At 38.1% G+C, this 22,784-nt stretch overlaps 1 protein-coding gene across 1 annotated transcript in view; it reads left to right on the forward strand.

Annotated features, from left to right (window-relative positions):
* Nucleotides 1–22,784, forward strand: part of SLC9A7 (solute carrier family 9 member A7) — a 197,785-nt gene that overhangs the window by 97,345 nt on the left and 77,656 nt on the right. The window contains exons 4-5 of the mRNA XM_020992885.2: nucleotides 3,835–3,911; nucleotides 6,282–6,394. Coding sequence (XP_020848544.1) covers nucleotides 3,835–3,911; nucleotides 6,282–6,394 — 190 coding nt within the window. The remainder of the gene's footprint in view (nucleotides 1–3,834; nucleotides 3,912–6,281; nucleotides 6,395–22,784) is intronic.

The raw sequence follows: 22,784 nt of genomic DNA on the forward strand, positions 1-22,784 counted from the left end.
CATAATAAAAAAAGGAAATTTACAATTTTAAAAAAGCAAACAAACATGTTGTATTAGAGTACTGTTCTTGGAGTTGAGACCTGTCTCTGAATCATGCCTGAGACACATAGAAGCTATTTCCCCCGATCTAGTGACTTAACCTCTTATATGTTAAAGTCACTATGTGTTGTTTAGTTGATTCAGTTGTGTCTGACTCTTTGTGACCTCATTTGGGGTTTTCTTGGCAAAGATCTTGGAGCGGTTTGCCGTTTCCTTCTCTAGCTCATTTTACAGATGAGGAAACTGAGGCAAACAGGGAAAAGAGAACTTGCCTAGGGCCATACAGCTGGTAAGTGTCTGTGGCTGGATTTGAACTCAGGAAGATGAGTCTTCCTGACTGCAGGCCCAGCACTATCTACTAAGCCACCTAGTGCCCCAAAGCCATTATGGAGGAAACTTATAACAGTTTCCCCATCTGTAAATAACCTACCTTATAGGATCTTTATGAGGAAAGCACTTAGTAAATCTCAGAGTTCTTTATAAATGAGAATTGTCATAATGCACTTAAAGTCCTTATCTGAGAAGGAAAATCTGTTTCCAGACCAGTTGATCAATAACAAGCCACATGACCGTCAGAGAGGGTATTTGAACCCAAGTGTTTTTGGTTTCAAGACTAGTTCTTTATTTACTAAACTACACTGCTTCTGAGTGCCTAAAGAGCAGGGAAATAAATCTAGTTTGGCTTCAGTGTAGTAAGACTAGTTAACAGGTAGTAATAGTAACAAGTGGGTTTTCAATGGGAAATCCTGTCACCATAGTAGATGCTTAATAAATACTTCTTTGATGGATCCTAGCCTTTCTTGGGTTGAAGTGCTTTTGGGTCCATTTTCCTCCATCCCTCTACCCTTCCTACCACATAGACATGTTGTCTACCATTTCCCTTACCCACCTACCCACTTCCATTCATTAGCATGGAAGCTTTGGGAGGCATTATGGAACCAGCCAAAGTTAGACACCACAGGAACAAAATCACGTATTTTGATAATGGAGAAATAGGTACGAAGTTCTTTCTACTTCACTTCTCCCTGTTTTCTCAAGGGACACTATAGAAATATCCATATATTTTGAATTCTTCAAAAAATAGCTGCGTGAGCTCTCTTTCTGCCAGTCTCTCTTGAGCTACATTAAAGTCTAGATTATTTACAACAGTAATGACAGAAAGAAAAATCTATATGTTATATGCCTACAAGCACACACACACACAGAGTGCTCCTATTTTGAAACACATTCTCTTTCTGACAGTAGATTTACTTTGTTATTGTGCTTTGCTTTGGTTCATGCTAATGTAATTTTGAGTTACTTGACTATAAATCAAACAATAAAAAGTGAGCATAAAGCATGCTGAGTGGTAGTGGAAAGCTAACACTAAAAGGACCAGGTGTATTCATTTGCGTCAAGTGACACAAGAATTTTTAAATAATTGTTTATATTTTACTATAATTTCTCCAATATTGCAAATGCAGTTTAAATACAATAATTATAAGCAGATAGCATTTTATTTTGAAATAAAAATTTTGATTCTTTAGTCTCAATTTTCTTTACCTTATGGATAAAAAAAACCTTTCCATTTAATTGATGCAGCTTGGTTTCTTTGAGGTATTCTTAAATTCTGGTACTGTTTAACACTTAATCCTGAATCACTTATATATGGATGGTCAAGGATTCAGTGAACTTGTGTTACTGATTACTTCTTGTCATATCCCTTCCCTCCACCTTATATTCCCACACCCTTACCCAGCTAAGCTCTGTGTGGAATTAATAGAAGTAGATTCATGGTTCTCAATTTCTTTGAAATCTGATTTTTTTAAAAAAAGTTCTGCTGCTATGTAAATGAATTATTATTTTTAATCAGAAGATAACTGATTTAAGGGACAAATATAATGTTCCAGAGATAGATAAAAATAGTATAACTTTTACTACAGTGACAATCCTTGTGGTCAGCAAGGTTTGAGTTTTTTGGGTTTTTTTTTAGGCAGTTGGGGTTAAGTGACTTGCTGAGGGGTTACACAGCTAAGTGAGTGTCACATTTTTGGCCTGAGGCTGGATTTGAACTCAGGTCCTCCTGACTTCAGGGCCGGTGCTCTATCCACTGTGCCACCTAGCTTCCCCTTGAGTTGTTTTTTTGCTAGGGTTGATGGATTAATGATCCATTCACATATTCTCCCACCCCTATTATGGCCATTGTCAAGCATTTGGGACAATGGAATAGAGGCAGTCAATGGCCTTGCTGAGACTCAGATATGAGCAGGTCTCTAACCAGTGAGTCTTGCCCTAGCTCTTTCAGGTTGTTTTTTTTTGGTAAGGCAGTTGGGGTTAAGTGACTTGCCCAGGGTCACATAGCTAGTAAGTGTCAAGTATATGGTCTGAGACCGGATTTGAAGTCAGGTCCTCCTGACTCCAAGGCCAGTGCTCTATCTACTGCACCACCTAGCTGCCCCGCTCTTTCAGTTTTGATTTCTGGTTGCCAGTAGCCTCACTGATGATTCAGGTTCTTCCTTAATTTTTAAAATGAGTTGTTTTTTTTTATCCTAGGTATGTGGTTTTTTGTTGTGGGTTTTTTTTTTTTTGGTAATAGTTATTGTCTATCAAGTGAGAAGGCCCCAGATATTGAATAACCTAAACCATGACACAGTAACCTGTAAAAACAAACCTCATGTGACTGTGAAGATAGCTCACAAAATCTTGGGACTTTAGAAAAAGAGAATTTGCTATCCTTTTGTATGAACCCTGGAGACGAACAGCTTACTCAAAGGCCAGCACGTCTTTTTGGACCGTTTAAAATATATTTACATTGTGTGAAAGACTTGTTTCTAAGATGAAACCTTATCCCTTGAAATATCTGAATAGTTATATTTTCTTCCAGTCTTCTTCTTTTCCACTTCCTAAAGTCAGATCTTGGGATTTCCCTAGATTAATTTCAAGTGAGTGCCAACACCTGAACTAATTGGTGCCCATGATATTGACCTTGAGGGTACTATAAGATGCCAAAGTGACTCCTACATCACCAAAGACAGATATGATTATGTTTCATTAACAAATATTTATGGGGCAGCTAGGTGGTGCAGTGGATAGAGCACTGGCCCTGAAGTCAGGAAGACCTGAGTTCAAATCTGGCCTCAGACCAAACACTTGATACTTACTAGCTGTGTGACCCTGGGCAAGTCACTTAACCCCAATTGCCTTAAAAAAAAACCCAAATATTTATTAAGAACTTTCTGGGTACAGAACATTGGGCTAATGGGCATTGGGGGAGAAACCAGGTTAGATGAGACATGATCTGCTTTCTGCCTTGAGGAAGCTTCATCTGATAGGAGGAAAAGACAGACAAATACAGAGAGAGAGAGAGAGAGAACTTTAGCTCACAATGTTTTTTAAGTTAATTAGAGGCATAGAGCAGAAAAGCTATGTGAAGTCTCATGGAAAACATATCAATACAAAAAGGAAGCTCAGGAAAATATTCCTGGAGTAAGGGGTATCTGTCTTGCCAGTGTCGTTTTAGTGTTAGGTGTGTTTTGATTCTTGGCAATTGGTCATCCACATAAAACCTAAGTAGCTCTCTTTTAGGTTTGATTAACTAGAGCATCCCCATTGGCTTTTCTTAGCTTTTCCTGATTTATTCTTTAGCTCATGGAGGTAAGGAATTAGTTTTCCTTGTCACAGTGTTTGAGCTGATTATTTTACCTTTTAACATAACCCAAACTGACCTTGTAGGTAAGCTTTCTCTTTTTGGAGAGATGTGGTGGGCTTGTCTATATTGTCAAAGGTCTCAAAGTGATTTATATTTTTCTTATTTAGAGACACTTTTTCAGGAATCTTGGGTCTATTCTGGCTTATGCTTTCTTAGGGACTGCTGTCTCCTGTTTCATTATTGGGTAAGTGAGACTTTCTTATAGATCTGAGTGAATGTGTTTTTCAGAAATACTGTAATACATGTGGCTCCAAAGAGCCCAATATTTGTGATTTTAGTGATAACTGTAACTATAATGATCTAAAATGTAAAATTTGGCTTTACTTATATGAGAAATTCTGGTAAATTCAAAATTATTTTAATTAAACTCTCCAGAAGTTTTAGGCACTTTAAATAAACTTGTTAATAGTCATATTTTCATGAAATATTCACATGACAATTTTTGGGTTAAGCATGCTGTTGGCATAGTGGAAACAAAGATATTTTGATGGGGAAAATAATGAAAAATTAATTTCTGGCCTGTTATAGTTCAGAGCTTGTCATGTCAGAGGGTTTTGTGTTTTTTCTTTTTCTAAACAATTTGATGGCATGAGGCTCCTATTATTCCAGATAAATGGAAGCAAGAGAACCTTAGCCTAGTGAGTGAGCAGTGACAGAAGTCCAACATTTTTGAAATATTAAAGCATTATCTAAAAATTAGTTTTGAGAACATAGTATGGTTTTACTAAGGTCTTTACTTACGTTTAAGCTCCAAGCCACCCCAGAATTGCCTGCTACGTATTTTTTTCTTTTGCATTGACTTTCACCTTGGGTAATCCAACTCCTTCAGTTGGATTAAGATTGGTTTACTATTAGACAGAAATCCAGTTCATTATGATTTGTTTTGAGAACTGCCATTCTTATAATTCTGCCTTAAAGGGGTCTGGTCATTTGACTTTAAAAGTCCCTTGGTATAGCTCTTAAAATGCAAAAACTATTGGGAGAGATATTGAATCCTTAACACCTTAGTATGAATGAGTTTTCTAGGTCCTTTGAGGAAGCTCTGAAGGCTCAAGACAGAGGAAAATGGTCTAAATTGGGAGTGGAAAGCCTTGCAAAGGGAAGTTAGATTAACTATTTAGGTGAGGGGGTCTGAAGCAGAAGTATTATTTTATATGTATTTTTCATGGATACAGACTAAAGCTACAGGTGATAAAAGACAGATATCAGGAAGAAGTACACTGATGCTGAGACTTCCCTTTCCCTTCCTCCCTCCCCCATACCTAATCTTGACTCACAGACTTCTGGGCTTTGGAACTTCTATTCTAAGTTAAAGCAAGTTCCTATTCAAGGCAAATTGAAGACTCGGAGGAAAGAGTGAACAAGAGTACTAAGAGAGACTCTTTCCCATAGTGGAATGAGGAAGCATTGTAACATTGCCAATGTCTGTACGCTGTGGCTTCTCACTGACTGTTGCTGTTATAAGCAGCAGACTCATAAAACCAGTAAGCCTGCTTCAATTGTCTGATAGTCATTTCTACACTGATATTCCAGTAGGAGAGTTTATTGAAATTGGACTCTGCTCTTGGCTTTCAGACAACTCTTGGCAAAGGTTAGGTTTAGGCAGTAGGCAAACAACTCACATGTCAAGTGGCCAGCCCAGTTTCCCTCCTCTGTCTTTCCATTTTATTAATTTTGCATCTCTGGCAGTTTCTCTTAGAATCCTATGGATTTCCCATCACGTCATGGTGTGTTGCTTTTAAACACTTTATTCCTCAGTTATTCAGTTCATCAGCATCTTCTTTAGAAACTGAAACTAACTTAAGAGACTCCAGTGCTAATTGGAAACCTTGTTGAACAGCTGTTTCAGTTGTTTTTCCATTGCCTTTTACAAAATACAGTGTTCAAATGATTCAGCAAAATGGTATTGACTACAAAGAGTTGCCTGGTGCTAACGTCCCTTTAATTCTTTATAGGTTTTTTAAAAAAGTTTTGGGGTAAATAACATGCAGTATCAACTACATTTTTGTTAGCCTGTTTACCATATGCTAGTACACTGGTATCTCCCTATTTGTTCCCCCAAGGGTAAACTAAGTTTTTATTTAAGCATACTTTTCATTTAGACCTTTGGTCATGTGATTGATTTATTCTGTGGAATCTCCAAATGAGAGGGAGAGGGAGCAAGCAGTAGGATAATCCTCCACTTAAAATTTGGTAGCATCTGAGTGTTAGGTGCTTGTATCACTATTTTCTCGGGCAGTGATGTAAACTCAAATAGAAATGGGGACTGCTGATCTATACACAAGGATTCCTGTTGGCCTCCTATTGACTTAGATTTAAAATGTAATATTATCTATGTTTTATTGCATTTATATTTATTATGTTGAATATTTCCCAGTCACATTTTAATCTGGTTCTGGCCTCATTTGGAAGTGCTGTAGGCTGCATGCAGTCCTCAGGCCTCATGTTTGACACCACTCTTTTATGGTACTGGGGTAGATGATTCTGTTTTCATTTTTCTTTGGGCTCCCAGGGAAACCAACCTGCTAATTTGATCATTTTTCTCTTCTTACAGGAATCTCATGTATGGTGTGGTGAAGCTCATGAAGCTAGTAGGACAGCTCTCTGACAAATTTTACTACACAGATTGTCTGTTGTTTGGAGCAATTATCTCTGCCACTGATCCAGGTATTTAACCACTTGATCCTTGGCACAGGTACTCCCTCTGCTAATGCTGTTCCCAGTTACCTCCGTGCCTTATCAGATGGTCTTTCCGAATTACTATAGCCAAAAAAAAGCCATCCCCACATGGCCAGTCTTCTGATAGTAAGCCTCTCTTTTAGTCAGCAAACATTTTTTTAAAATTTTATTTTAGACTCAAACACCAGAACACAAATACAGAATGGAGAAAAGAAAAAAAAAGTAAATTTAAATATTGGAACTTAAATAAAAAGAGGGGAAAAAAGCATGTCAGGTGCATAGCAGAACATAAGAGAGGATTCGAAATATGTAAAAATAAATTTTCATTTCAAGAAAACCTGTATGATAAATACTACACATTGTGTTGAGAGCTGTCCATCTTTTCTTCACTTCCTTGTAAGTTTTCTTTTGTTCTATGCTGTGCACTTTTTACTTTGCTGTTTTTATCCCCTTCTTCCTGCCTTGCTTCCCCACCCCATCCCATCCCCATCCCAGAAGACTACAATTAAGTGCAGATATATTAGCAAGCATATATTAAGGGCTAAGTGTTGGGATACAAAGAAAGGAGCAAAAACATGGTCCCAGCACTCAAAGAGCTCACAGTCTAACTCCAGACAACATGCTAGCAGCTGTGCTCAACCAAGATTCATACAACTTAAATTGGGGGCAGTCCCAGAAGGAAGGCACTGATGGGGAAAATTGTCTTGCTGAAATTTGAGAGAAGCCAGGGGGGAGGTAGGGGTGAGGAGGGAGAGTTCTCCAGACCTGGAGGACAGCCAGTGAAAGGGCTGAGCCAGGAGATGGGGTGCAGTGTGCAAGTAACAGTAAGAAGAACAATGTTGATGGATTGTAAGCTACATGCAGGGAAGTAAAGAGTAAGAAGATTGGAAAGAGAGAGGCATGTTTTAAATGCCAAACAGGATTTTATATTTGACCCTGGAGGCAATAGGGAGCCACTCTGGTTTACTGAGTAAGGGTAGGGCCAACTCAAACTTGCGCTTTCAGAAAATCACTTTGGCAGCCCAGTGGAGGATGGACTAAAGTGGGGAGAAGCTTGAGGCAGGGAAACCACCCTGAAAGGTATGGCAGTAATTCCAGAGTGATGAGAGCCTATGGCTGAGTGGCAGCTATGTGAGAGGATATGGTTGTTGTGTATGTTGTGAAGGTTCAGCTGGGCTTTGGACAGTCGACACACAGTTCATCATCAGGAACATTTTCTGAGCCTTTTCTCAGTAGCATCTACCAGACCATGTGCTAAGTTGGTCTAGGCTTAGAAAGCACAAGGTAACCTCTGAACCATTGTGAGGCATTAGAATAAGACTCAAAGTAGGATCATTCTAGTCACACCATTTTTAATGTCATTCAGAAATTGAGAACAGTACAACTCTCATGAATTCATGATTTGTGGGGTTTTTTCCCCATGGAATGGCAAATGCAGTAACAGGTCAATGGTTCTGACATATCACTTAAAATGACATTTCTCAGCTGTGTTGGTATTTCATCCTTTTATTTTCCTTTTAATTTAAGGACATTCTCAAGCATATGGTCATAATTTGATCTTTCTCTTTCTCTCTGGCTCTCTGTCTCTGTCTCTCTCTTTTTGTTTCTAGATCTCTCTCTGTCTCAATCTTTCTGACTCATAATGTCTCTATCTTTTTTTTCTTTCTCTCGCTCTGTATGTCTATTTCTCTCTGTCCCTCTGCCTCTTTGTCTTCCCCCACCTCCACCTCTCCATTTTCAGTATACTTTATTTTTTTGTTTAACTTTTAGTTATTTTATTAATGCTTTAAATAACCACTGTAACGTATGAATAACATCCCCAATAATGTTAAGTACACTTAAGTACTTAAGCAAAGTACTTGCTTTTTACAGTTAAGCAAAACAAACATTTATCCTGGTGCTTTTCTGGTTTTTCCCTATCTCTGCCTTGTGGTTTTCACTCCTTCCAGGAAACAGATGTTACTTGATTGTAATAATATCACAGAAGTCCAACACACTAGTCTTGCAGTGATGTATTAAATGTCTATCATTACCTGAAGCAAATGTAGTTTTATTTCCTTAAATGCTTTTTTGTCATTAATACCTGCTGTGTTTCAGCTTGTGTAGAGAGCAGGCTGTAGGCTCTAAAGTGGTTTGCTACTGATTCATCTGGTAGATATCCTGTCAGGCATTACTTACTTGGCCATTTCTTAGAACTTGAAAAATTTTAAACTCACACATGCACACACCTTAGCATTTATTAAACCTGTGATTAAGTTCATCTGTAGAAAATGTTTATAACAAACAGTTTCTTTATTGGCAGCTATCAATAATGGATCTTGCTAAAGAAATAGTTTTGTAGGTGGAAAGGAGGTAGAAAGGCCTATGCCATTGTGTAATATGCTTTAGATTAGGGGTACTTGGTTTTTTTAATTAAATATTTATTTTATTCGCAAAGATCAGCTTTCTCTGTGTCCTTCTCTCCCCCCCATGCCTCTCATTGAGAAAACAAGAGGAAAACCCCTGTTACAAACATGCATACACAAGCAAAACCAGTGTTTGCATTTCCATGTCTAAAAAATTATGTGTCCATTTACATTGTGTCACCTTTTTGTCAGGAGTCGGGCGTGCTTCATTCGTGGTAGGGCCTTAGGAATTGTAGTTGGTCATTGTTTTGTTTATCAGAGTTCCCAAGTTTTCTTAAAAAAATTTTTTTTTGCTTTGGTCAGCCAAGAATTGTCTTCTCACCCTCCCCACTCTTCCCACCTCCATTGTGAACATAAGAAAAACAAAACCCATTACAAACATGGATAGTTAATCAAAACAAAATTCTACATTGGCCATGTCCTAAAAAATATTTATCTCTTTTTGCATTCTGAATTCTTTATCTCTCTATCAGGAATGGGAAACATGTTTCATCTTTAGTCTTCTGGATCCTGGTTGGTCATTACGCTGATAAGAGTTTGGCACAATAGTATTACATCACATACAGATTCCCATTGTTTGCCTCCTCAAAAAAGCTATAAATATTTTTGTACTGTCAAGATTAGAAGGAAAGCAGGAAACTGGAGGATGGGGGGAATTTTTACAGCAAGGACTCATTTCTCAAATATATAGAGAACTGGGTCAAATTTATAAGAATACAAGTCATTCCCCAACTGATAAATGGTCAAAGGATATGAATTTTCAGAAGAAGAAATCATTTGTTTATAGTCATATGAAAAAATGCTCTAAATCACTAAATCACAGCAAAATGCAAATTAAAACAACACTGAGGTACCACCTCATACCTATCAGATTGACTAATGTGACAGAAAAGGAAAATGACAAATGTTGGAGGGGATATGGGAAAAATTGGGATACTAATGCACTTTTGCAGTTGTGGACTAATCCAACCATTGTGGAGAGCAATTTGGAACTATGCTGCAAGGGCTATATAAAACTGTGCCTGCCCTTTGACCCAGCAATACCACTACTAGTATCTGTATCCCAAAGAGATCAAAGAAAAAGGAAAAGGTCGTGTATATACAAAAATATTTCTGCCAGCTCTTTTTGTGGTGGCAAAGAATTGGAAATTGAGGGGAATGTTCATTGATTAGGAAATGGCCAAACAAGTTGTGATATGTGATTGTGATGGAATACTACTGTACTATAAGAAATGATGGAGAGGATGCTTTCAGAAAAAACCTGGGAAGACTTATATGAACTGATGCAAAGTGAAGTGAGCAGAACCAGGAGAATATTATATACAATAACCCCAATAGTATATGATGATCAACTGTAGCTATTTTCAATAATGCAGTGATCAAAGACAATTCTGGAGGACTTATAATGAAAAATGCTATCCACCTCCAGTGAAAGAACTGATAGTCTGAATGCAGATTGAAGCATACTTTTTTTTTAACTTTATTTTTCTTGGTTTGTTGTTTTCTTTTTTTTTGTCTGTGTTTTCTTTTGCAACATGGCTAATATGGAAATATGTTTTGCATGACTGCATATGAAGAGGGAGAGAATTTAGAACTCAAAATTTTTTTTAAAATGTTAAAAAAAAAATTACATTTAATTGAGAAAAAAATAAGAGAAAAGTATGTGACCTTGGTCAAAGAAGGTAAAAATAAAAGGATGTTCTAACATTAAAAAACAATTTTTTGCATATCCTCAGAATTTGTTTTGCTTAGGACTGATCTGTTCCTTTATCTACACTCTCTCTAGTTCCTCATTCTCCCCTCTCCTCTTTTTCCCCTTGTTTTTCTATTTTCCCATCTCTCTGTGCCAAACTGTGTTTGTATGTATTCTTCCTTCTTTTGACTAGTTTAGATGAGAATGAGGTTCAAGTGTCCACTGCTTGACCACCACCACCCTGTTTTCTCCTTGTTTATATAGATCTGTCTCTTCGTGCACAGTCAGAGGCACTTATCCTCTTTGTGTGTATGTGATAGGCCCCTTTTGTCAGTCTGGTGAAAGCCTATAGACTCTCAGACCAATGTATTTTAAACCATAAAACAAAATACATGGAATTATAAAGGAAATATATTGGATTATACTTACCAAAATACATATTTTTTAAAGTTAATGGCTCTTGGGCTAGCTTTAGACCAAAGGCTTTGTGTACAGGACAGACTTTGAAGATTCTTAAGATCCCCAAGTGAACATGTGGACTCCTGTTAGCAGGTGTATGGTTCCCATGCAGGTAATGGGTGTTTTTAAAGAATATGAGCTTCTCTTTCCACTTGATTGCATTCTAAAGGGGGGTATGAAACAGAATGATGAAACGGACAGAAGGCTCAACAGAGTTTTTCTTTTAAAAAGAAATAATAAAGAAAAGTCATTATTTACCTGCCTTATGTTGATGCTGGAGGGAAGAATTATGTGTCTCTGAAGAGCTCTGGAAAAGGCTTTATTATCCTAATGGCTTACTCTCTTGGGTATATCTCAGTAGCATTCAGCAGATTAAACAGGGTCTTTTGTCTGATCCTTGAATGCCCTACCAATACTAAAGAAAGCAACCTGGGCAGAAGCAGTCTCATGAAACTAATTAATATTTGGTGCATTTTGAGTATCTTGAATTGGTATGTTAAAGTGCAGTATAATAGTATTTTAGACCTGGAAGAAACGTTTGAGCTGGTTCAACCCCCTCATTTTACAGATGAAGAAATTTGGCCATTTGGGGTAAGTGACTTATCTAAGGTCACACAGCAAATGACACAGCTAGAACTGAAAACCACATTGCCCAATTCTTATTCTAGTGTTCTCTCCACTAATACAATACTGTCCCATAAAGAAAATAGTAGCTTTTTTCTTAGCTGTGTTCAAGTCAACCATCTTTCAATTAAATCAGTTTTTTTTAGATAACCCCTGTGATTCCTATAAATATGTATCTTGTAAAAGAGAAAAAATTGGTACAGTAACACCACCTCACTTATTAGTCACCCCAAGGGATGGTGGATAAATCATTTAACTGTTAAAACAGCAAAACTTTTTCATTTTAACTGCTTTTTAACAGAAAGCTTTCTAAAATTTATCTTAGATCTCATTCTTGTTAAACTTAGGTACTGAATATGTTCATTACAACTCATCCTGAATATCAGTATTTATGCTGTGTTCTAGATTGGAGATGTCAAGCATGAAGCTTACAGCCTCCACACTCTCCAGTACAACCTGAACTAGATTAAAATATAATTGAGAAATATTTAGCAAAATAAATAAAAGCATAATAGAACACAGATAATGTTCTTTTGAGTCTTTCTAAGTCAATATACAGCCTTCAAGGATCCTTATGTACAGGTTGGTGGATCCTATTTCTATTTAAATTTGACACCAATGCTCTAGATGATGTGGCCGATTATATATTGACCCCGGAAGATATTCATTTGCCTCTCTTAAAAATGAAGTGAGGGCTGTGGAGTTTTATGATTTTCTGGAAAATGTAACAATGCCTTTTCCCAGAATTGTAATTATAGAGTTCTGCAGCTAGAATAAATAGAAGAGTTCGTTTACTTCCGCCTTCTTATTTACTGATTTTTATTGCTATTCACTTATTTTGGTCATGTCCAGCTCTTCATGACCGCATTTGGAGTTTTCTTGGCAAAGATAAGGGAGTGGTTTGCCATTTCCTTCTCCAGCTCATTTTACAGATGAAGCATTGAGGCTATTAGAGTGAAGAAACTTGGCTTGAGATCAGACACAGGTAGTAAGCATCTGAGGCCAGATTTGAACTCAGAGAGAGGTCTTCCTGACTGCAGACCCAGTGCTCTCTTCACTGAATCACCTAGCTGCCCCAATCTTACTGATTAGGAAAATGTAGTTCAGAGAGTATCAAGATCATATAGTTAGGGGCAGAGCTGAGATTAGAATTTGTCTCCTCAGTCAAAAGCCATGACTTCATCTGCTATATTGTGTTGTTCCTAAGAATCATATCAGAGACCAGAATTATTTTCTTGGGATTTGGCCTCCAGGAATCACCACTATTTTTGGCCTGTTTTTTTTTCTAGTATGCTTTGGCATGTCAACAGCATTTAATTTTTTTTTAGTAGAAAGAGCGTTGGACCTGGATATGTAGAGACATAGGTTCTAGTCCTAAGGCCTTGTACAAATAAATTGTATGAACTTGGAAAAGTCATCTAACTTATTTAACATTAACTTACTTGGCTCCAGCTTCCTTATTGGTAAATCAAGGTATTGAATATTAGATCTGGGTTCTTAGCTTGGGATCCATGAACATTTTAAAAGATATTTTGATAACTATTTCAATATAATAGGATCCCTTTGTAATTCTGTGTATTTTGGTTAATTTTTATGCATTTAAAATGTTCTCAGAAGGAGTCAGTAGGTTTCACCAGATTGCCAAAGAGGGTTCATGACAAAGAACTCCTTAACTAGATGACCTTTTAAGATCCTTTCTAACATGAAAATTCTGTGGTTAGCTTTGTTAGTATCAGGTAAACCCATGTTTCAGAAATGTTTCTCATCATACATATGAGTTCAATTTAGTCGTTATTCAGTTGTGTCTGAGTCTTTATGGCCTCATTTGGGGGTTTTCTTGGTAAGATACTGGAGTAGTTTGCCATTTCTTTCCCCAGGTCATTTTACAGATGAGGAAACTGAAGCAAATAGAATGAAGTGACTTGCCTGAGGTCACACAGCTACTAAGTGTCTGAGGTCACATTTGAACTCGGGAAGAAAAGTCTTCCTTCTGACTCCAGGGCTGGCACTCTGTTCTCAGTGCCACCTAGCTGTCCCATAGATATGAGTGCAATGCTACCAAGCTGGGGTGGGGGGGGGGAGTTTTGGTTCATATATTCATTAGTCTGAATCACCTGTAAGCAATAGGTAAATGTGCTACACCTTTGAAAGCTGTTTAATGCTGAAATGTGCCAGTCCCTGGAAGTGTTTTGTGTAGGTAGGAGAAGAGAAGGGAGGATTAACTTTGGCAAATGCAAGGTTAGTTAGTCATTCTATTATTAATGATTTTCTGACACCTAAGACAAGGGCATAACACTGTCAAATTTTACCATCTTCATAAAACTCCTGATAGAGATAAGACTATGTTCAGAAATGAATATCCTGGGGAAAGGAACCCACGGTCTTTTACACTGTCAGGGTTTGCTCTGTGATTAATCTAATCTTTTATTGCCATGCCTCATTGGGAAATACCAAAGCCACACCTTAGAAAATGCACACAGCTCAGTTGATTACACATTTATTTAAAAAAAAACAAACAAACCCTGTAGTTATCACTGACTAAATATGAGCTCCTTCTGCTCTTTTCTCTATTCACGAATGGCCTCCAGTAGTTCATGGTACTTGAGCCTGGCATGCCCCAGGCATGGTGGTGTATCACAGCTTTGGTTCGTAATCTTCAGTTCTCTCTTCTTAAGCATTTGGGCTATAGAATAGAGGTTGCTCAGTATACTGGTCCATCAACGGTTTCTTGTCCTTTAAAAGTTTTTGACAGATGTCAATTTCGCCCTCTTTCTGATATTTCTCTTTTAGCCCTGAAACTATTGTCATTGTGGTCTTGCTCTCAACCACATCCTTCAGAGATCTAGAATCACACAAGTAACACACAAGTAACACAGACCCACCCAGATCACTTAGCAATAACAAGCAGCTATGGGAATGAACTTGCTGAGGAGAGTACAGCAATATATCACAAGGATCATATAGTATGAACAGGTGGAATTTATACCAGGAATGCAGGGCTGGTTCAGTATTAGGAAAACTACCAGCATAACTGACCATCTCAATAGCAAAGCCAAGAGAAATGATATGATTATCTCAACAGATGGAGGAAAAGCTTTTGACAAGATACAACATTCGTTCCTATGTAAAACATTAAAAAGCATAAGAATAAATGGACCTTTCCTTAAAATGATAAGTAGCATCTATCTAAAATGATCAGCAAGCATTGTGTAATGGGGATAAGCTAGGAGCCTTCTCAGTAAGATCAGGGGTGAAGCAAGGATGCCCATTATCACCACTATTATTCAGTATTGTACTGGAAATAAGAGAAGAAAAAGAAATTGAAGGAATTAGAATAAGTAATGAGAAAACAAAAGTATCACTCTGCAGATGATGTGATGGTCTACTTAGAGAATCAACTAAAAAACTAATTGAAATAATTAACAACTCTAGCAAGGTTGCGGGATATAAAAAAAAATACCCATGTAAATCAGCATTTCTACATGTTACCAGCAAAGTCCAGCAGCAAGAGATAGAGAAATTCCATTTAAAATAAATGTAAACAATATAAAACACTTAGGAGTCTACTTGCCAAGACAAACTAAGGAACTATATGAAAACAATTACAAAATACTTTTCACACAAATAAAGTCAGACCTGAACAACTGGAAAAATATTAATTGTTCATGAGTAGACTAAGCCTATGTAATAAAAATGAGAATTCTAACTAAATTAATTTACTTATTCAGTGCCATACCATTCAAACTGCCAAAAATATTTTATAGAGCTAGAAAAATTAATAAAATTCATCCAGAACGAACTTGCTACAGAAGTGAAGGCCAAGTATACTTTTTCTCTGGATAACAGAGCCTTATGTTTGCTACTTCACATTTCATTATCCTCTTATCTCCATGTAATCATTATTTCTCCCTTGACTTTCCCTAATGTTACTTGGTCATGAGTACCAGATTCTCCTATATTAGTTGTTTGAATTCACATCTGGATCTTGCTTTCTTTTATCTTTTGGTGTAGGTATGATTCTTTATGCTTTGATTTTTTTTTTATCTTTGCATCCTCAGCACTGAGCATCATACCTTGAACATAGTACTTAATGTTTTATTGTTGAATTGAATGATCATCTTTTTCCTCTTTCCTTTTCTGGCCCAGTTAGCAATCTTGGGAGTGCATCTATATCTCTTGCTACAGTTAGGCAACCAGGTGGTTCAGTGATTAGAGTGCCAGGCTGGGAATCAGGAAACCTGAGTTAAAATCAGGCCTCAGATGCTTACTAGCTGTGTGACCCTGGGCAAGTCACTTCACTTCTTCCTGCCTCAGTTTCCTTATCTGTAAAATGGGAATAATAATAGCACCTACCTTACAGAGTTATGAGGATCAAATCAGATAATAATTGTAAAGTATTTCATGCAGAGCTTTATATAGCACATGTTAGGTGCTATATAAAATCAGTTATTATTGTCGTTTAGTCATTTTCAATCATACCTGACTCTTGTGACCCCTTTTGGGGTTTTCTTGGCAGAGATACTAGAGTGATTTCCCATTTCCTTCTCCAGCTCATTTTACAGAAGAGGAAACTGAGGCAAACAGGGTTATGTGACTTGCCCAGGATCACATGGCTAGTGTCTGAGACCAGATGTGAACATAGGAAGATGAGTATTCCTGATTCCAAGCTCAGTGCTCTATCCACTGCGCCACCTAGCGGCTTCTTATCGCTACACAAGGATTAAGCAAGAAGCAAATGGGTTTTTCATAGTTTTTTTTTCACCATCTGCAGACTTGGTCCTAGTTTTGGAGTTGATTCTGGCTCAAGACTACCTCATTCATTAGTTTAACTCCTTATCCACTATAAAAGTGAAGAAAGTTTAGAACCCATATCTTGGAAAGTGTCTATAGTACAGCGCGTTATATTCTGTTTGTATGTCGTACACCTTTTTTTTTTAAGGCTATTCACTGTCCCACGTCCCTGTTGAGTTTCTCACTATAATGAGTGATGGCAATGAACAGTTGTTTTTCCATACCAGTTAAAACCCCTCCCGCGAGGTGCAGTCCAGCTGTATCCACAGAACTGATTGAAATAAAGAGTTTGTCTGATTGTCCAGTACCCCCATGGACTTTTGTCTTGTATGACTTATATGGAGTAGTGAGGCCCTCAGCAGATAATTCCTAGAGTCCTTTCTATTCTAGGCTGAGTTTCTTTTCAGTCCTTCTTCTAGTGGCTTTCCTGTCTTCTACTTCTAGTCACCAGTGCTTCTGTTGATTAGTATTCTCTTCCTGCTTTTTTTTAAAACTTTTTTTTTTAATTGGCGAGGCAATTAAAGTTAAGTGACTTGTCCAGGGTCACACAGGTAGTGAGTACCATGTGTCTGAGATTGAATTTGAATTCAGGTCCTCCTGACTCCAGGGTCAGTGCTCTATCCACTGTGCCACATCACTGACCCTAAAACTCTTTTTATTTATAGAAATGGCATCTTTTGTCCAGATGGACACCATTTAAGTCTATCCTTCCACTCATTGTCCAAGATCATAAATCTACTTGTGCATGAATACTTAAGGTGACAAGCAACTCATGACATTGTCCATAAAATTCTACAAGTTCTTTGTTAAAGTGCGGTAGATTTTAATTCAGTTTAATTTCCAGTCCATTGGATCTTAGTTTTGTTTTCTTGAACAGTGGGGTTAATCTGTCTTCTAGGTAAAAGTCCTTCAAATATTTTCAATAGTGTGATTTTCTTCCCCATCTCCATCTCGTCTCCAGGCTAAACAATCCCAGTCCTTCAGCCATTCTTACAACAAAGATTTGGGATCCCTCATCTTCTAGGTCTCTCATTTAGATGTACTCCTGTCCCTCCTGAAATGTGGCTGTCAGAACTGAACACAATACTCCAGATTTAATTGATTAGCACAGAGTACAATGGAGCCCTCCTTCCTTTGTTCTGGCTTCTTTCTAGTTAACAGATCCATGATCTCACCAATGTAGATGATTCCTTCAGGAGTACCCATTGCTATCTAACTGCAGTGTCATATCCTCCAACAAGTCATGTCAGCAGGTCTACAAGTATTTATTAAGTACCTGCTATGTGCCAAGCATAGTGCTAAGCCCTGGATACAAAGAAGGGCAAAAACATAGCCCCTGCCCTCATGGAGCTTATATTGTAATCCTCCAAGGGACCTAGGTGGCATTCTGCGGACTTCTTCTAGATCAGTGATGTCAATTTCAAATAGAAAAGGGGGCCACTAAGCCAGACATAGTGATTCCAGTGGGCTACATGTTGACTTAGAAAACCTCATATCAGCATTATCTGTTTTCAAATGTATTTTTATTTATTTTGTTAAATAGTTCCCAATTATATTTTAATCTGGCTTGGGCGGAATCTGGTAGTGTGGCTGGCTGCAACTCCTCTGGACTAAGTCCATTTACATTATGTGGAAATTAGTGCTCGTAGGCTATCCATTTACTATCTGTTGCTCTATCCTGTTCTCTAGTCATACTTCTTTCCCATTGTAAATTTAACTGTTTCTGGTCCATTTTTTTTAAATTATTGGTAATGTCAAACCCAACATGCTCACTATGCTTCTCTCCGTGGTCCTTTTGGTGAGCCACAAAGACTGTGGTTTTCTTTTACTTGAAGTCATAAAGGATCACTCAAAGAAAACAAGGGACCGCTAGGTGGCACAGTAAGATAGAGTGCTGGGCCTGGAATCAGAAAGGCTGTTCTTCCTAAGTTCAAATCTAACCTCAGACACTTACTAGCTAGCTGTGTAACCCTGAGCAAGTCACTTCACCCTGTTTGCCTCAGTTTCCTCATCTGTAAAATGAGCTAGAGAAGGAAAACCCCAAGTGGGGTCATGGAGAGTCAGACATAACTGCAAAATGACTAAATGACAACAAAGAAAATTGGTGTTTAAAAAAAATCTGTTCCGGAGAAGCTTAGCATTGGGAAATGCATTGTCAAAGTTTTCCAAGTATAGTCTAGCTTATTCTTGTCTTCCTGTGTAATTAAGGACCTGCAGATTCCTTCTTTTCCTTGGTTTCATTTATATAATTAAGAATAATAAAAGCTACCATATAGTGATAGAAGGTTTGCAAAGGGCTTTATATACATTCTCATTTCATCTTCCCAACAAGTGTGTCAGGTGGATGCTCTTATTATCCCTATTTTATAGATTAAGAAACTGAGGCTCAGAGAGATTAAATAACTTGCCTGAGAAAACATAGCTAATTAGTTTCAGAGGAAGGATTTGAATTCATATCTTTCTGTCTCCATGTTTAGCACTCACTCCACTGCCCTATCATGTCTTTATAGCAAAACTTATTGGTATTGATATGATTCAGTTCTACTAATAGGGATATTAGTTCTTTAACATTTGCAAATTACTTTATATACATTATTTCTTTTGAATCTCACCACAAGCCTGTGAGGAAAGTACTACAATCATTATTATTATCCCATTTGACATGAGGAAACTGAAGTTCAGGATGGTTCTGTGACTTTCCCGTAGTCACCAGCTAGGAAGTATGGGATTTGAACTCAGGTCTACCTGACTCCCAAGTTGAGTGTTCTTTCCACTATTTCTTGCTACATGTCATGGTGGGTATGTCAGCTTCTTGGTCATTGGATAAGGATCTTTCTCACGTTTGGAGTATCAACAGTTAATATTTATAGACTGTCTAAGAACTCTTTCCTTTTCTGCCTTTTTGCCACATTCACTGCAGAAGTACAGGACCATGTTATATTTTTCTTTGTTTCAGGGAATGCCAGGGGCAATTTCCTTCCCAAAGTTTATTCCTAGGAATTAGGCCACAGTTGGAGGGAAATGAGTTATATGCCTCTTTATGGTCCTTTGTAAAGCTGATTAGCCTAACTCTAGTCATGCCCTTAATCATTGGGATTTACCAAATTAATCCAGTTGGGAGATCATCTGGGCCCTTTGTTTTTACTCCCATCTCTCCTGTTCCACCTGCTCTGTCGCTTTTTCCCTATTCTTAAGTAGAACAATTGATGACCCTTGGTCTAAGCCATCATCAGCCCACAGCTGTTGTGCTGACTTTCTTGGCCCGGGGTGTTTCAAGCAGCAAAGGATCAAGAGAGCAGGGTGTTTGTTCCCAATTTTCTTTGCTACTTCATTTGCTGGCTGCAAGTGCAAAGCTTTGTGGAGAGTCTGTTCTCTGCAGCTTATCATTTTAAATGCCCATTCTTTGTCAAATATTCTTTCACTCCATCCTTCTTGCAGTCCATTGGTATACCTCAACATTCCCTACCTCACCTCATATCACTCATTTAGTCAACAGGAATTTATCCAATGCTAAGTTTGTGCCAAGCCCTGGGCAGTTGATCCATAAGACCTCGGATGAGCATAGCATGATTGCTTTCTACTCTCTGAGGTGTTGGCTCCTAGACTCCACCCCCCCCCTTTACTCCATCTTTACCTTTTCTAACATGGCCACTAGGGTTTTTGGGTAACATCAATACTTGGAATTATCTGAGTATTTGTTGGCCTTGCATAGCTCTGATAGGCATCTGTGGGGAATCAGTTCACTATATACCTGGTGTCCAAGTGTGCCGATACTTTACTTACAGTCCTATATACTCATTAAATTTCAGTTCTCTTTCTTGGTACACACAGATTTTATTTCCTCTGAATTTCTTATTCCACTGTCCATATTTGGGTCTTTAGGTAAATCAGACAACACTTTCAAGACTGAATTTTTCTTTTCTCCATCTCATTCTGAAGTTTTTATCTTATGAAATGTTCTAAAAGGCTTGCTCATTGTTAATGCTTCTTAACACTTCCTTATCTTTATAGAAATATAATAGAGTTTAATAAGTACAACAAATGAAAAGCAGAATGAAGCTGAGAGCTCTTGGGTTCTTCTTGTCTATTAAGCTATGCTATCTATGATCAGTGGAGGAAACTTGCCAGAATCACAGAATTTAAGAATTGGAAGGGACCTCAGCAAGTACAACCCATACACAGAAGAAATCTCCACTACAACATCTCCAGCAAGGGGTCTCCCAGCCTCCACTTGAAGACCTCTAGGGAGAGGGAACCCAGTGCCACTCATGGCAGTTCATTCCACTTTTGGATACTCCTAATTTTTATGGAGTTCTTCTTTATATCAAGCCTAACTTTGCCTCTTTGAGCTAGGTGGCACAGTGAATAGAGCACTGGCCCTAGAGTCAGGAGGACCTGCTTTTGATTCTTATTGACCTCAAATCAAGAAAAAAATAAGTACCACAGAGAGAAAAAAAAAATAGCATTGCCATATAGCAAATGGGGGTGAGAGAGAGAAAGAGCCTTAACCCACCCAAAGAGACCCACCAGAAGCTCATAGCATTTCTTCTCTATCCTCACTTGAAAGCTGCCAAGGAAGAGAGATCAATGACATCTGTTTAAACCCTTTATATGTATGCTCAGTCTGGTTCACCAGCAGCCAGTTGAAGAAGGATTTTTATTATGCAGAAAACCAACAGGAAATAGGATGACTACACATGCTCTGAAATGGGGGGTGAGGCCCCTCCATTCTGCATTTCAGGAAACCATGTGGACTATCAGGAGGCAGAGTACATTGTGCAAGAAATAAGTACTAAGCTAGTCTTCCTATTATACTTTTTTCTCTTTCTCTTTTTTTCTGGCAACATTATTGCTGGCTTCCCTCTCTTCCTCAGATTGTCTCCCAGGGGAGCTGGGGGATGGGCACAATTCTTACAATAAATAAGCATATCTAGGAAAACAAGTAGGCAGCTATTTGGCATGGTAGGTAGAGCACTAGTCCTGGAATCAGGAAGACTCAACTTCATAAGTTCAAATCTGACCTCAGACACTTACTAGCTTATGTGACCCTGGACAAATCACTTCACCCTGTTTGCCTCATTTTCTTATCTATACAATGAGCTGAAGGAGGAAATGGCAAACCACTGCAGTATCTTTGCCAAGAAAACCCCAAATGGTGTCATGGAGAGTCAGACGTGACTGAAATGACTGAACAAAAGCAAAACAAATCCTACGTGTCCAGAAATTTCTTATTCTGCACCTTGAGTCCCTCACCTTTCCATGAGGATGTGGGAAGCCTGCTTCATCACAAGTCACCTAGAGATAGGCTCACTCTTCAGAATAATTGGAATAATGATGACTATTAATGGAGAGAAGGAAAGACTTTTATCTGGCTTCTCCCAGGCAAAGCAATCATGGTGATAGAAAGAACAGAACGAACAGGGCTCATGGGGAGTTCATATCGAAGAGAAATAGGGAGTCAGAGAGTGCCTCTGGTCCTTGATGAAATCAAGTCTTCTAGTCCAGATGAAATGCATTCTACGGTACTGAAACAACTCTCCCATGTAACTGCTGAGCATTGTCACTGATCTTGGAAAGATATTGAATAATGAGAAGGGCCCTGAAGGATTGGAGAAGGGTAGATGTGTCTAGGTTCAAAAAAGAGGAAGAGCATGAACTTTGTCCACTATAGGCCAGTGAATTTACCTTCGATTCCTTGTAAACTTCTAGAGTGTTATTAAAGAGCTGGTTAATGAGTATATGGAAAAGGAAGGCAGTGATAAGAGAACCAACATGATTTCATCAGGGATAGGTCATGCCAAACTGATGTCATTTCCATTTTTGACAGACTAAGTTGGTGGGTCACAATGAATTTCTATGGATGTTTTATCAAAATTTTAGAATATCATTTGATAAAATCTCTCATGCTATTCTGGTGGAAAAGATGGAATGATGTGGGCTAGACAGTAGTATAGTTAATAGGTTTTGGAACTAGTTGACCTAGAGTAGTCATTTAGTGTTGGTATCAGCTTGTCATGCAGTCTCCACTGGAGTGTCTTAGAGATCTTTGCTTGTTTCTGTACTGTTTAACGCCTTTGTTAGTGAGTTGGGTAAAGGTGGCACAGATGATACAACTTACAAATTTGTTTTTGCTTGTTAAGTCACTTTTCAATAGTGTCCAGCTCTACATGACCTTATTTGGGGTTTTCTTGGCAAATGTACCACAGTGGTTTGCCATTTCCTTCTCCAGCTCATTTTACAGATGAGAAATTAAGGCAAACAGATTAAATGACTCACCCAGGGTCACACAACTAGTAAGAGGCCAGATTTGAACTCATGAAGATAAGTCTTCTTGGTTCCATGCCCACCTGCCCTTGTAAATTTCTGGATGATGCAGATCTGGGACGTATAGGTAACATATAGGATT

Source organism: Phascolarctos cinereus, unplaced genomic scaffold, assembly GCF_003287225.1.
Source record: "Phascolarctos cinereus isolate Bilbo 61053 unplaced genomic scaffold, phaCin_HiC Scaffold_726;HRSCAF=1367, whole genome shotgun sequence".
Classification (NCBI taxonomy): Eukaryota; Metazoa; Chordata; class Mammalia; order Diprotodontia; family Phascolarctidae; genus Phascolarctos; species Phascolarctos cinereus.